At 37.2% G+C, this 15,775-nt stretch overlaps 1 protein-coding gene across 2 annotated transcripts in view; it reads left to right on the forward strand.

The window, feature by feature from the left end:
* The first annotated feature begins 12,827 nt into the window (after nucleotides 1-12,827).
* The window catches only part of fstl1b (follistatin-like 1b), a 63,289-nt gene continuing 60,341 nt past the window's right edge, over nucleotides 12,828-15,775 (forward strand). The window contains exons 1-3 of one of the 2 annotated variants that reach the window (XM_053233862.1): nucleotides 12,828-12,966; nucleotides 13,132-13,188; nucleotides 15,491-15,526. In XM_053233862.1, the coding sequence (XP_053089837.1) occupies nucleotides 13,132-13,188; nucleotides 15,491-15,526 (93 nt within the window). In that variant the 5' untranslated portion in view covers nucleotides 12,828-12,966. The remainder of the gene's footprint in view (nucleotides 12,967-13,131; nucleotides 13,189-15,490; nucleotides 15,527-15,775) is intronic. The other variant, XM_026947154.3, reaches the window with a different exon arrangement.

Genomic DNA, 15,775 nt, shown 5'->3' on the forward strand with positions numbered 1-15,775 from the left:
TGTAACCAGGAAATTCATTATAGTTTTAACATGAAGTCTATTTTGTTGAAGTTATCAGCTGTTCACTGATGGAGACTTAAGTGCAAAGCTGTTCGTGGCAGTTGCAGTCCAAAAGCTCTCATAGCAATTGCAGTCTAAGCCAGTGTAGCAAAACTGTTCATATCAGTTGCAGTCCAAAGCCAACTTCATGGTTTCTAAGTGGTACCATCTACGGTAATCTCATGTGTCTTTAGACTGTCTGTGTGGGGCCATCCTCAGCAGCAGCAAGTGCTTTCCATGTGACTCCAACCAGAAGTAGGGCATCAGGATGGATCAGGCAGGCTGGAGAGCAGAAGGGGTCAGGATCACTAGTATCTCAGGAGTAGCTAGACAGAGAGAGGGAGAGAGAGAGGATTAGGTATGCACACTGTCACATAATGGTTAAGGACAATGTGTATTGCGTGCATATATGTGCTTGGCTTGTTTTTTTTAATTTTTTTATTTTACAAGAATGCATAGAAGAGTAAAATGCAATAGAAGCATCAAATAGAAACATCAGACAGAACTCATTCTAGCCCAGGTAAGTGTAGAAGGGAACTACAATCACTGAAGACAGACCACTGAAACACTAGTGTGAATCAGACCTCATGCTGATTCACACTGACCCCTTGCTGGACCCCCTGTAGTTAGCTTATCGAGCCAATATGTCTGTTGATGATGCACTCAGCATGGGGTTACATTATCTTCTCCAGCACCTTGTCTGCCCGTGGACTTGTGCTAGGATTTTTTTTTTTCAGCTCAGTGTTCAACATTTTATTTTTAGATCTGCTCCACTCCAGATTCTGCCAGCTCATCATGCCTGTGTCTATTTTTCTGTGTATCACCAACTCTCTCACTTTTAGTAAGTTGTGTCAGTGGTGTCACCAAAACTCAATGTGTGAAATTGTCCCCTAAATTTTCCTTCCTGATTATACAACAGCCATTAATGGAAAACTCAATGCTGAAACATAAAAGCAAGAGATTCTTTCCTCACTCACTCATATTAATGAGAAATCCAACATAGAATTACAATTACGACTGAGACTCGGCTCAGCTCACCTACCAGGTGATGAGTACGATGCCTCGGATGGTGGTATTAGCATGAAAGTTGAAGCTTTTGAAGCTGATCTGTTTGAGCAGAGTGTGTAGATAAGGAGGTGAGAGAGCTAGACAGACTAAAGGACTTAAGGATTGAAGAGAGTGCTACATCCTACTGGCACCACTATCAGCAGGTAGTCAAATGGCATTGTGGGTAATGAGGGAAAACAAAGTAAAATTATACCAAGACTCACAACTGCCCAGGAAAATAATCTTCCAACTTCAGCCTAGTTCTAGTTCTGGTTATTCACTTCCTGTGCCTGTTTTGTTTTGATTTCCGGGTCATGGGCTATAAAAGCAATTCTCATACACACACAGCAGGAAGACGTGCCTCTTGCCAACATTTTGATGAAAGAAGTTTAAAAGATCGACTAAGAATTTCATTATAATATAAGATTGTCAGAGCTCTCCAATGCCCTTGAATATCATGTTAATAATAAATATTAATATGCAAGTCATTCAGGGTGATTCTTTTTCCTTTAAATGCTACTTCAAACCATAAATGAGACACCTTGTATCACTGTATCTTTATGAGCATCAGAGTCGACATGGCTAGTTACATTGTGTAAATCAATATAACATCAAGCTGAAATGCACAAAGGTTAAATCAAAGACAGTTATCAGAAATGCAGTAAAACACCAGTCAAATACCTCAACACTGCAGCCACCAACAGATGCATATTTAATTACAGTAGGTCCGATAGCTATTGAACCATGTCGTTTATGGGATTTGGAATAGTTTACTAATTCTTCTACATTCTACACATACTTGTTTTTTTAATTGCTACTTATTACATATTGCCCCAGGGCTCTCCCTATTGCTTCTTATTGCTTGTACACTAAAGACTACATTCCCAATGACCCCCTGTCAAATTCCTGAAGTTTGCAAATGCCACAACAGTCTCATCAAGGGTGTCTGTATACAAACAGGAAGTTAAACAGCTGGCCCTATGATGCAGCCATAACAACCTACACCTGAACACATTCAAGACCATGGAGCCGATGGTGGACTACAGGAGGAATCCCTCATCACTGCCTCCACTTCTCATATTTAACTAAACTGAATTAGCTATGGAGCCCCTCAGTTCCCTGGGAACTACTTATCACCTGAAGTAGGAAGCAAAACAACTGTGTGTTGCTAAAAAGGTCCAGCAGAGGACATACTTCCTTCACTAACATGCAGCTGTGGTTTAACCTGCTCCAGTAGCAATCCCTGATTCTGTCCTTACCCATGTGCAGAACATGACACATGAGTGGAACCACTGTCAGTTCAGCAGAGCTGAATGTGACCAGTGTCCAGGACCAGATTACCTTCCGATTCAGGAAACAGGTAGTAAACCTGGCCACTCCTCCACCAGGGCATTGGATGAAGGTACACCAGAACCAAAATATCTTCTTCCCTCACCTCATGACAGCAGTGGTATGTGGTTAAATATGTAGTTCATATCTGCAGTGCAGCAGTATATGGGATCCTCTCCTGTACACAGAGCTTGTGTGTACATTATCACTATTGTTCTTATCTTTCTTTATATGTTGTTCTAACAGGCAGGGCTGTTTTTTTAGCAATATCTAAGTGATATCTTTCATACATCTCAATTTGCAGACCACAAGGGGACCCCTTGCAAAACCCTGAAAGCCTGAACAATGGAAAGAAATATGAGTTAACAGGACATTTTGGACAGAAGTCAGATGTGTAAGAAAAATAGTTCTAAGGATATATGATGATGTAATAGTGTTTGCCAAATCATGACAACACAGTGGCAAGAATGTACTGTATATTTTTGTAATATTTGTGGCATCATGTTGTAACTATGCGTTGGATGGATTGCTCCTAAGAGTATAGATGAGCTTCTTGTTCTTATGTTTTGTGCTTTCATTGATCCCGTAACAAAATCTAGCAATGGAAACAGAAATGTCATTAATGTTATGTCCATTGCTGTGAAGTGTCTTGCCTTGTCTTGCCAAGGAGATGTACATTCTAATGGTACAAAGGTGTTTGCAAAACTAATTAGCCAATCTCCTCTTATTTTTTTCAATAATTGCTTAAGCATACTCTTACAGAGTCCAAATACATTTATGTGCAAGTGCATTTGGCCAATAAACCCTGCTTTTAATTCTGACTCAGAATCAACGTGTATACTACTCAATAGCATTCAGCGTGAGTTTAATCAATACTGCAGAAACACTGCTAAATTGAGACAGCTAACATGTGAGAGCCTGGAAAGAGCAGTGGTGTCCCAGCAGTTGAGGATCTGGCCTGCTGATCAGAAATTTGTGAGTCTAAATCCCTCTGCCATCAAGCTGCTGCTATTTGGCCCTTGAGTAAGACTTCAACCGGGTCGGTTTGATTGTGCTGCTTTGGGTGAAAGTGTCTGCCAAATGAATAAATGAAAAATGGAAATATAAACACTAAAAAAGGATGAATACATCCTGATTACTATGTGTTCTCCAAATTGCAATGCAACTGTGTATACACTATGTGTATATAGATATGTGTGTATGCATATATTTGTTTATTCAGTATGATAAATATAAGTGGTATTGCCATAGCCATAAGCACAGTGCTGACTGCTTGGAATATCAATGCAGTTTAGCCCAACAGCATGGCTTTTTTAAACAAATAAAAAGTCTCCCTCATTACCATATGGAGTATGGTATAGGGATTTGATGTCAGGATCACAGTATAGAGGAAAAGAAGATGCAATAATCCACTTGTCCTTTGCAGATATAGCAAGGGATATCAAACTACATTTTATACAGTACATACTGTACATTTCTATTGATTCAGCTGATTTATTTCCCATATAAATATATTCTACCTTGTTACAAACTTCACTTTGATTTGACTACAGAGCATGCAAAATTCAAATATCTTTCAAAGCTGCTTTATGTTTTGCTCCCTATGTTAATGAAAGTTCGTTCATTTAAATTTCTTTAGTAAATCTGTAGTGGAGCCAGAGCTTATTCCAGGAACACTGGGCACAAAGCAGGAATACTTTCTGGCCAATTCTCCTACCAGCATGTTTTTGGAAAGTGGAAGGAAACCAGAGAACCCAAAGACAACCCACATGGACACACAGAGAAAATGTGAAATGCCACACAGACAGTAACTGGAAGCTCAGGACTGAACCCCAGGCTCTGTAATATTGCATACACTACTTGAAAGCCCTCTTTACAATTTAAAACATTGTTATTCTCTATCAGGCTGTGCACCACATGTCCTCTATTATAGAGTCTCATCTACCACATACAGCTTTGAATTAGTCTCTTCACCATGTCTCTGCACCTCTCAGTTTAACCAAATACATCATGGTTTTCTTTGTGCCACAGTTTTATTGACAGGTAGTCTAGATTAATAAAACACATTGGGACAATGTGTCATGGTTCGTCATGTCCATCCATCCATCCATTTCCTGTACTGCTTATCCTATATAGTGCCTGTGGTGCCAACCCATTGCAGGGCACAATCACACACACACACACACGCACACACACACTCACACACCCATTCACTCACTACTGACAATTTAGAAATGCCATTCAGCCTACAACGCATGTCTTTGCACTGGGGAAGGAAACCAAAATACCCAGAGGAAACCCCTGACGGGGAGAACGTGCAAACTCAACACACACGGGGCGGAGACAGGAATCGAAACCCCAACCCTGGAGTGCAGTAATAAAACATAGCTGAGGTAGCTTGATGGAAAAATGATAACTGACAAACTGGAGTGTGTGAAAGACATTGAGTTCATTTTGCAGATAGAAGTGAATAGAAGGGAAATAATAATCTGTTGCTAGATACTTCAATAACTCTGTGACAACCAATTATATGTCATATATGACATGGCAAGTATGCCGTGAATTTCACATTCCACATGTTCAGTGCTTGAATAAATTATTAATTATTTATTGAATGCAGTCTAGCAATTTAAAACACAGTGTCAAGATCTATCACTTCTGGTTCCACTGGTAAGTCATTACGAGCCACCTGTTCACTGTGAGGTGTAGAATGGGAGATGACAGTATGTCAGGGGCCAAGGCTTTAATTACTAAACCTGGTATTAATTATGGTGTATGGCACACACACACACTAAATCAGCTCCTTTGTAGTGTGACTGGCAATAAAAATGTGTGCTACCATTGTGAGCTTTTCGATAACACTCAATCAGCTTCATGTTTGTAAACTGCATGTATGATTGCTGCATACACTTTGAGTATTTCAGATTATTTTAGATATTACAGGCCAAATATTTGCATCTATAAAATTCCTAAGTCTTGTCAAGAACTGTGAGGAATCAAACAAGGCTAAGTTCTCTCTTTACAGTAGCTAGCAGTCTGTATGTGTGAGCAGCATCACTAGAGATAATCTCCATAAAGCAGATGTGTCTGTGATATAACGCCAGCAGGTATTTCTTTAATGGCAGATACATGTGTCTTTCACTGACAGGCAAGCCAACTTCTTTTTACCATCAGTGCCAGTGACAGAAACATAATTTCTACCATTAAAAAAGTATGGAGAAGAGTAAGTGTATTATAATAGAGTGGAATACATATACTGCCTTCATGCCTATTGTCATGTGAACCATCCATTTTACAGCCATTGTGGCAATACAGAAAATCACAGTATGATAAGTGAATGTAATCTCATTTATAACATCAGCTTTACTGCAAATTTCAATATTACCCTAGAAAAAGAAAGGCTGTAAGCCTAGTCTTTTTTTATCACCTCCAGATTGTTCACTTAGCTCTTAATGTACCCACTATTATTGGATTTCTATGGAAATTGTATCTTTTATCTATCTATCTGTCAATTATGAAGGATGCTACCAAAAACGAATTGTATGTTTTTCATCCGGACATTGCACTACACCATTTTTAAAGGATCAAATTGTTTATACAAGAATTAAGAACGCAACCATAAATGACACAACTGTAAAGAACTGTCTCATATTACAGACATGTACATCTAAACAATCCTTAAGCAGTTAGTATACAATCACCGCCGAAAGCTTGAATACAAACATACTAAGTAACCTGTGAAATGTGTAGATTCATGTAGAATTGAAAAGAGGTTGCGAGCGATTTATAAAGTCTGTGAAGGATTGTTTCCATACGCATCACATCCATAATACCCGAGTTTTCTTGGTAAACTATACCTCCAAAACAGGGCATAATTTTTCAAGGTAGTATATACATTTTAAAATAATTTTTCATGTTTATTTCCCTCTCTTTCATGTTATATATGTAAAGTCTTTAAAAGTTCAACAAAACAACTTTTTTCAATGTTTGTTAAAAATGTGTTACTACATAAAACTACAGAAAACTACATAAGGATTTTTGTTGTTGCTGTTGTTGTCTTATCTGTGTATTTCACTGATACGTAAACTGCAATATATATATATATATATATATGAGATATATAAATTAATATCTAGTTTTTGAGTTATTTTGAGTCTGCATTCTTCCTAAAACTCTATCAGTGATGCTAAGCTTGTGTGATGACTTCAAATAGCGCATACATACTGGTGGAACTGCTAACATTACATTGTGAATTGTTTGACATTAATTACAATTAGATGTATTGTGTTATATTTTATATCACATCATTACTGAATTCTCGATTCTGATTGGTCAGAATGTGTCGATTAATTTTCTCTAACAGCAGCTCTGACAGTAGTCCTGGCTGCAAGACATATCTCAGGTTTATATTAATGGACATATTCTGATACGTTTCTATAGTAACAACTTACACAGGGACTTGTACGGTGGAGGCAACATAGATTTAAAAATGTGTATAATTGTGATGTTTTCTGTTCATTTAGCATTTTTGGAAGGAGTCTCCAGTTTCTGTGCTTCATACAAGTCAGAGATAAAGCTGTAACTTAGGTTTTCTGACAAAGTCTTCAGGTAACACACCAAGCTGCATTTCTTTATCTTATTAAATACAAAAGGGGAAAAAGGAGGCTAGTGAGGGAATGATTGTTTATAGCTGCTACAATGTAATGTGGAACTTGTTTCATGGACGTTCCACAATGTTAAATGTAAATATAAGTGGATAAAACAGAAAATGTAATTCATTAATAAATAAAAAATTGTAATCATTGGTAAATTGCTGTGGAGGAATAAAACACTTCAGGGCATGATATTATTGGAAAATAATGGTAACAGTAACTCACCACATTACAGCACCCTGCCACTGATTATTTTCCTATAACAGCACACCCTCATGTGTTCTATTCCTTGCCTAATATTCATTTAGTTTTTTATATTAAATCATATTATTTACTGTAGCGTATTCATCTGTAAGTAGAGTGAAACTAATAGGAAAGGTATGTAGATTTGTACTCAGAATTAAAGGTGTTATATTAAGTATCAATCTTACAGAAATGTCAAGAAGGTGTGTTAGTGGTATTTATGTATGTTTGCATATGTAGTGTGTTCATATGAGGTGATATGTATGTGTTTACTGGGATATTATTGCTATCATGCATTGTTGGACACAGATATACAAATTAATCATGAAGTATGATTTCTGCGTGGGATTGGGTTTAAAAATACTACTGGATGTTCTCTCTCTCTCTCTCTCTATCCCTGTTTCTCTCCGTATGTGTTCTCTCTCTCTAGTCCTTGCCGCTCTCCCCCAGCCTTTCTTTTTATCTGTGTCCTTTTTTACCAAAACCGCCTCCATTTCCTTTCCCTACCTGCCTGACAGCCTGGCGTGTGTGCAGCATGGCAGACAGAGATAAAGTGTGAAAAACAGAAAGGTCCATCTCTGCCAATATCACTATACTTTTTGGGAAAGAGTTAACAAATGGTGGTGTTTATCAACTTGAATACTTTGTAAGATGCTTATCTAACCCTAAACTATTCTGCTGGAGTTACTTTAGAATTGACTGATCACTCAACCCTAATCTCTGTCTTTACAGATAAAGAGAAAAGTAGAAGGCCACAGGGTTTACATTTCCCCTTTGGGTTGGTCCATTTTTAAACGCAGAGAATGCACATGTCTGAGCCAAACCTTTCTGTTTGCACTTGTTATAGAGTGTGAACTCATTAAGATTAAATCTGGCATGCAGTAATCAAGTGGAGCCTTGAAAATGAGATTATGCTGAGAGCTCAATATGTAGCTGATTTTTAGCACAAATCAATATACTTGAATGAAGGGAATGAATGTGGTCAGACAGGGAAATTGTTTTATTATGCTGACACCTGATCCCTGAGCATATTGCTTTAACATTGTTCTGTAGTACAGGGGTTCTCAAAGTGAAGGCTGTAATTAATTTTTCAACGTTGTTACAGGAGTGGAAATCACAAGTCAACATTCCACAAGTGTATTATTATGTTTTTTTGGTTTTTTTTTGTATTTTTCTAGTTTCTTAAATTTGACAATTTGACTGGGCATTTGAATTGAATGGGTTTCATTCAAACCACAATAATGCAAACAGGGGTCAAGTCCGAGATGAGGACTAGCGGAGATAGAGTCAAGACCGAGTCGTAAAGGGGTCGAGTCAAGAAAGAGAGAGAAAACCATCAAATCCTTTTACTTTAAATAGTTAGCTACATTTCTGCCTTGCGCCTAGGATTAATCTGTTTTTGAGAAATCTAATGCATGCAGAAAGGAAAGACAACAGGAATGCTTTTTTTTTTTTTTTTACAAAGTCTCCATTGAGACCAAGACCAACGCCTGAGACTGAGACAAAGTCTTAGTCCAAATGCCAATAAATCGAAGACAAGTACAAGTCGATACATCTTAAACATCTTGAGACATCTTGAGGTAGTCTTATAAATAATGTCAACTTGGATCTAATGTGTTCTGTGGAAAGAAATTTTAGGAATATAAAGCTCTGGTGCTCCAATAAACAGCCAAAATATTATTGTATTCCATTTTTATATAATGAGCCTAATATTTAAGTAGTCAGATTATATTCATAAATGTAATCAGTGCTGAGGGGGTCAGTGTAATTTATTTAACAGTTAAAGGGATCTCTTACTGCAAAAAAAAATGTGTTATAGTAAACACTGGAACAACTGTACTTGTCTACTGAAAAGCTGAAAAAGTAAAACAATAGTGAGTATTTCATGGATGCAGGCTTCATCCTTAATCCATGATATGATTAATGTGTGTTTTCTCTGTGTGTGTGTGTGTGCATATGTGGGTGTGTGTGTGTGGGCGGATGGTTGTGCACACAAGATGAAACTGTTAAGATAAGTTTATTTATTTATTTGTGTTAATCAGAGTAAGACTAATCAGTGCATCACAACATCTCTTGCTAATGGTGAATGTTATGAAGCACGTTTTTTGACTACGCCTTGATTATTCATTACTTTGGTGGATTTGAGATACATTTGCATATTTAATCATCATTCATTGTAGGATGGTTTCCCCCTCACCACCCTGCATTTCCCCAAAAATGAATCAAAATTCAATATTTCAGAATGTTTCGGTTGATTATGAGATAAAAGCACCAGCTGCAACAGAGCCTGTATTTGCATTTTAAACATACTTTATTGCTTCAAGCATTTGTGCTGTTTTGCTTTTTGGAATAAGGAGACAGTGGGTTACATTTGCATTTTCTTATCACAGCCAAACTTAATTACAACATGCACTGTGCCTTGATGTTTACTTTTTCTTATTGTAATGCATAAAGAGAATCTAACATAATTTTACTCAGCTTAATGCTCGCAGGAGCATTGTATTAGACTTTCTGCTGATGCTCTATTGCATCAGTTATGATCATTCTTGTGGAAAACATTGCTTATCTGAGTGTGTCTGTACATGTATATGTATTTGTGAAGGCACTGTTTTTTTTCTCATATTGCAAGAACATCACTAATAGAGACACTGTGACAGCTATAAATCAATGAACAAAGTTAATACTAATAAATTTTTATCTATTTGAAAAATATGAGGTTCATGATAACACTTTAAATACTTCCTTTAGTTTATTATTCAAACTATTTTCATTGATTTCATGATTATCTTATAATTTCAGTTGTTGGATTATGTCCACTGATGTGAGTTGTGAGTTTGAAAATGTAAATATAAAAGTAAACATGTATATATATAAAAATGTAAATATAAAAATATTAGGCCATGCCCAGATAGCTCTTAGAACAGAACAGTGAATTCAGCTGCTTTTATAGTGGTTTTTATCAAATTTCTCCACAACCACATAAATAACCAAACAAGAGTTTCATTTTTAATACACTAGACTACTGGTTCTCAACCCTGGTCATCACGTACGCCATGTACATTTAGTATTCTCCCTGCTGTAATACACTCACTTTAAATCATGAAGGGCTGTTAATGAGCTGATTTGTACAATTAGGTTTGTTTGGCCAAGGAAAACAAAAAATAGTTTGGAGTTAGTTTACTTCTGGAGCTAGTGTACAACGTGGTGGTGGTGGTGCAGTGGGTTTGGCTTTGGGCTGCTGATTTGAAGGCTGAGTTCAAATCACACTGCCATTGTTAAGCCTTTGAGCAAGACCTTTAACCTTCATCTGCTCAACTCAATTGTAAGTGTGTTCGGATAAGAGTGTCTGCCAAATGAGTAAACGTAAATGTAAAAATATACACGAGAGCAGCTATCATGTGTGGAGCGAACAAAGATGTCTGCCATAGTGGGCGCCATTTTGAAAAGCAAACCCCAGGACAGGCTGTACCCCCATGCTGTCAGACTCATTAACACCAGCCACCCACTACCACCTCCACCTACATCTTCCCCTCACACCAACACACTGAATGTATAAAACCTACTGTTCACTTTACAGCATGTACCGGACCATACCAGGTCCACCTTAATATACAATTTGCCTCTATTGCACAATACCTTATGTAAATACCTTTATTCAACAGACTACCTCAGACTACCTCATGAACTAGATCGACCCTTACTGTGAATACACTATATGGCCAAAGGTTTGTGGACACCTGACCATCACTCCCATATCTGCGTCTTCTCCAAACTGTTGCCACAAAGTTGGAAGTACACAATTACATAGAATGTCTCTGTGTGCTGTAGCATTACAATTTTACCTTCACTGGAACTAAGAGGCCCAAACCTGTTCCAGCATGACAATGCCCCTGTGCACAAAGCGAGCTCCATTGAAGACATGGATTGCCAAGGGTTGGTGTGGAGGAACTCAAGTGTCCTGCACAGAGCACTAACCTCAACCCCACTGAACACGTTTGGGATGAACTGGAAAACCGACTGCACCCCAGACCTCCTCACTCAGCATCAGTGTCTGACCTCACCTATACTTTTGTAGCTGAATGAACACAAATACCCACAGCCACGCTCCAAAATCTAGAGGAAAGCGGAGAGTGGAGGTTATTACAACAGCAAAGGGGGACTCTGTCGAGCTACACGTTACTTCTTAGATGCCAGTGATCCTGACCCCTTCTGCTCCTCCTCGCTGCCTGACCCATCCTGATGTCCTACTTCTGGTTGGAGTTCTCATCAGTTGAGTTCTCTCGCTGCTGCTGGGGGTGGCCCCATATGGACGGCCTGAAGAACCATTTGGTTTGCTGGGGATGGTTCCACCTGGGGGCTGTGGAGATGGCTTGAGAATCACATATGGTGAGCTGTACTGTAATGGCTTGGGACTGCGATTGCTGTTATGGATTTGGGGCTGCAGTTGCCACGAGCACCTTCGTACCCAGGACTCCATCAGTGGACAGTGGATAGATTTTAACCAACCAGACTTGGTGCAAAACTGTGATGAATTTATTGGTTGAACAATTGCACTATTTGTCCATATAGTACACAATAATAGAAGGGATTTATTATAATTGCACTATCCGTTGTGCCTAGATGAGGATGGTTCCCTTCTGAGTCTGGTTCCTCTCAAGGTTTCTTCCTAATATCATCTCAGGGAGTTTTTCCTTGCCACCGTCGCCTCTGGCTTGCTCATTAGGGATAAATTCACAGGGATAAATTCACATATTTACAATATATTTTTTGTGAATCCATTTATTTCTGTAAAGCTGCTTTGTGACAATGTCCATTGTTAAAAGCGCCATACAAATAAAATTGAATTCAATTGAATTGAACTAAATCTGAAATGGGATGTTCAAAAAGCAAATATGAATGTGATGGTCAGGTGTCTGCAAACTTTTGGCCATATAATGTATGTACAGTATACAGTATTTATATGTACTGTACATCTATAATGACCACTGTTATTTATACCAGTAGTTATACATTCAGATTTCTTCTTCTATACTGTCATCCTGCTTCATCTCAACACATCCTGCACTACATCTCAAATAATAAATAAAAACACACTATGTTTTTATTTATTATTTCTTTTATTATTTGTACCCTTATGCTTTATACATTGTTTCTAAATGTATTTTACTGTCTTTATTATTATTATTATTATTATTATTATTATTATTATTGTTGTTGTTGTTGTTGTTGTTTTCTTTTCTATATGCAAACTAACAAATTACAAATCTCATTTTACAAGGAACCACATATTAGAATCTGATATAATAATTATAAACTAATACTGAAAATATAAATTAAAATGAATAAACTATAACTGTTCAATCTAAAAAATAAGACTGCATTAAAATGTTTAAGTTAATTGTTTGTAATAATTAGTAGACCCAGTGAATGCAGTTAAAGCTAAATTGTTGTGTATTGTGGGGATTTGCGCGCGGGCTTCAGTTCAAGAGAGCTTGCATGGTCACGTGACGAAGGGGCGGGGCTGAACGCTTCGTCCGGATTCCTGAGCGCGAGCCGAATTTCCTGTCCACTCGGTGTGTAGAGCCGCGCGTGAAGCGGAGCTTTTCTCTTTCCTCCATAACCGGAGCTGCTCTCAAACAAACAAACAAAGAAAAAGGTCAGTAGTCTTAACCGGAAACGCTCCACACATTCTCCTACACCTAATATACATTTATTGTCCTTAGTCACGACACTTGGGTTTAATTCTAGAGTCATTTTGCCTCGTTTTTCCTCTTTATTCCCTCTCTTCCTTCTCTTCCATCCTCCTCTCCGTCCTGTACAGATGTTCCGAAGTCTTGCAGCTGTCGTTCTGCTGGCTGCAGTTTGCTGTCATGCTCAGGTAAGTCATTTTAAATGCAAATAATAATAATAATAATAATAATAATAATAATAATAATAAATTGATTTCTTATTAGAATGATTAAGGCTTGGTAGAAATGACAAAACCAGAAATGAGAAAACCATCTCCCATTTGAACTCAGTAAGAACTCACTAAGAGTCGCTGTTTTTTTTTTTTTCAGCGCCTCTGTGTGAACCCTGAATTCTTTAGGTTTAACCCTATTAATGCCAGTGCAGTGAGGAATTAACTCCCCTGTACTATAAACAGGGACATGATCAAACTGAGCTGTAGGATAACCCATTCATTCCAACACTACTTGTGGTTCTAAATTTTTATTTTTATTTTTTTGACTTATTGGAGTTATTCAAGTTCAGGTCCGAGAAATAAGTGGACACCAAATGTTTTTTTTTTTTTTGGCCTGTTTACACCTGTGTGTCTTGAATATCAGAATTATATCTGTATATGTATTTATCTACATAAAATGCAGGTATAAATACATTTATTCAACAGCACACATTCTTGTTGAATGCTTTATTCTGATTGGACAGAAACCTAAATAATTAATTTAAAAAAAAAACAACAACAACAAAAAAGAGATGTTCATGCATGTGTTTGTGTAAATGCTATAAGAATATGAGTAGACAGTGTTCTTAATGAAAGATTTTACCTACGTCTTTAATGCTCATGTAAAACCTGGGTCAAACTTTTCAGTTTTGCATCGTTTATTGCAAATAGGTGTTACAACGGTAATTTTTTAAAAACGTAATCTCCATTTTATTCAGTGCAAGTGTTCCAATGCTTAACAAGTGTCTGGATTCCGACAAAACATTTTGGTTCAATTTTAATTTATGTCGCACTTTTGAGGTTTTCATTTGACTCATCCTCATAGAACGATTGTTAATATGCCTAATAATTAATATTTAAAAGCACGCTTTTTGTACGCAGATGTTTATTTCACATTTATGGAAGGTGTCTTGAGTGTCAGCACTTTATAATGCTCAGTTCAATTCATATTTATTTATATAACACTTTCAACAATGCACATTGTCACAAATGCACATTGCAAGAATGCACATTTCTCCCATGGGAGAGTCTTCACTACAGAGGACTTTCTGCACTTTCTGTTTTTTTTTTTTTTTTTTTTTTTTACTTTTTTGTTGAATGTAATAGAGAACAAGGTAGAGAGCTTGGTGAGGGAGCAGCTGTTAATAGTTGCTATAACGTGCATTGTACATTGTAATTACTGGTAAATTGTTGCAGTATAAGAGGAATAAAAAACACAATGGGTTTGCTTTTATAGGAAAATAATCAACTTTGGGGTGATAGCAATAAATGTACTTTGTACATTGTGCTGCATCATATCACCATACCATTGTTGATTAATTTTTATAATAGCACGTTGTGTTTCATTCCTTAAATCTGAATGTTTAAAAATTTCAGGGGGTCTGAGTCCCTGTTTAAACCTGATTACATAATGAGTTTTGTATCTGGATTGAATCCTGATAAAATTTTAACCATAATTTTAAGCCTGTCTTCTCATCACATATTCAAATCACCTCATAACAATATATATATATATATATATATATATATATATATATATATATATATATATATATATATATATATATATAGACACAGAACCACCTGTATTTCAAGCTGTTTTATGCAAAAGATGGCTGTGGAATCAAATATGATGAAATTTTCTTCATGCATCACCTGCTTTGTGATATTGTATATTGTGAGGGGGTTGGGTTGTCACTGGGTCTATCCTGGGTGCATTTACATGTGAATTTTCAATTTAATAATCCTTAATCTGGATATAATCCTAATAGCCAACATGCATGAAACAACCAGGTGTAAAGTGGTACCCAGAAAGCCATCTCTTTTCAACCAAAACCCCTCCTAATATATTACATCAAAACACACAGATCCAGTGTTGGTGAAATTGGCACCTTTAGAGGGACATAAAATCACAAGACCTGTGACAGTGTCAGCATCTTTTGCATAAAACAAATAAATAATAATGCACAGCGCTAAAATCGGATGATCGAGGTTTATGAGAAGATTTGCATAATATGTCTGATGCATCAGTCAGGATTACAGTCTGGCTATCTAGAGATACATTTCACTATAAGTGTAAATGTGGTTAAAATCTTATTAGGACACAACTCTGATACGGGACTCCAAGTGTAAACAGGGATGTTTTTTGGTATGGGATGTGGTTTTGATGCTGATGGTGATAAGGATGATGATGGCATTTGAGTGTTTGCATCTTTGTGCATCTGTGTTGGGTAAACAGAGTGAAAGACGGACGGCAGATAAAGACGACAAACTGGTGAGTGTAAAGTGTAGAAGGAAGGATTGATTGGGTCGTGTCTGATTTTATCACTCAGATGCAGCTTTTCAAACTGCAGAACAGAAACTAAACATAAAAACTCACTCTCCAAATCTAGCTGTGGTTTAGTTATAGAGGGAATGTGTCTTAATCCTACAGCTTTGGGTTTCTCTCTCTCTCGCTTGCCAACATGTTTTTTTTGTGTGTGTGTATGTGTGTTTGTGTGTGTCTTTTTCAGTACTCCTGGGT

The sequence above is a fragment of the Pangasianodon hypophthalmus genome, chromosome 5 (genome assembly GCF_027358585.1).
Source record: "Pangasianodon hypophthalmus isolate fPanHyp1 chromosome 5, fPanHyp1.pri, whole genome shotgun sequence".
In the NCBI taxonomy this organism is placed as follows: domain Eukaryota; kingdom Metazoa; phylum Chordata; class Actinopteri; order Siluriformes; family Pangasiidae; genus Pangasianodon; species Pangasianodon hypophthalmus.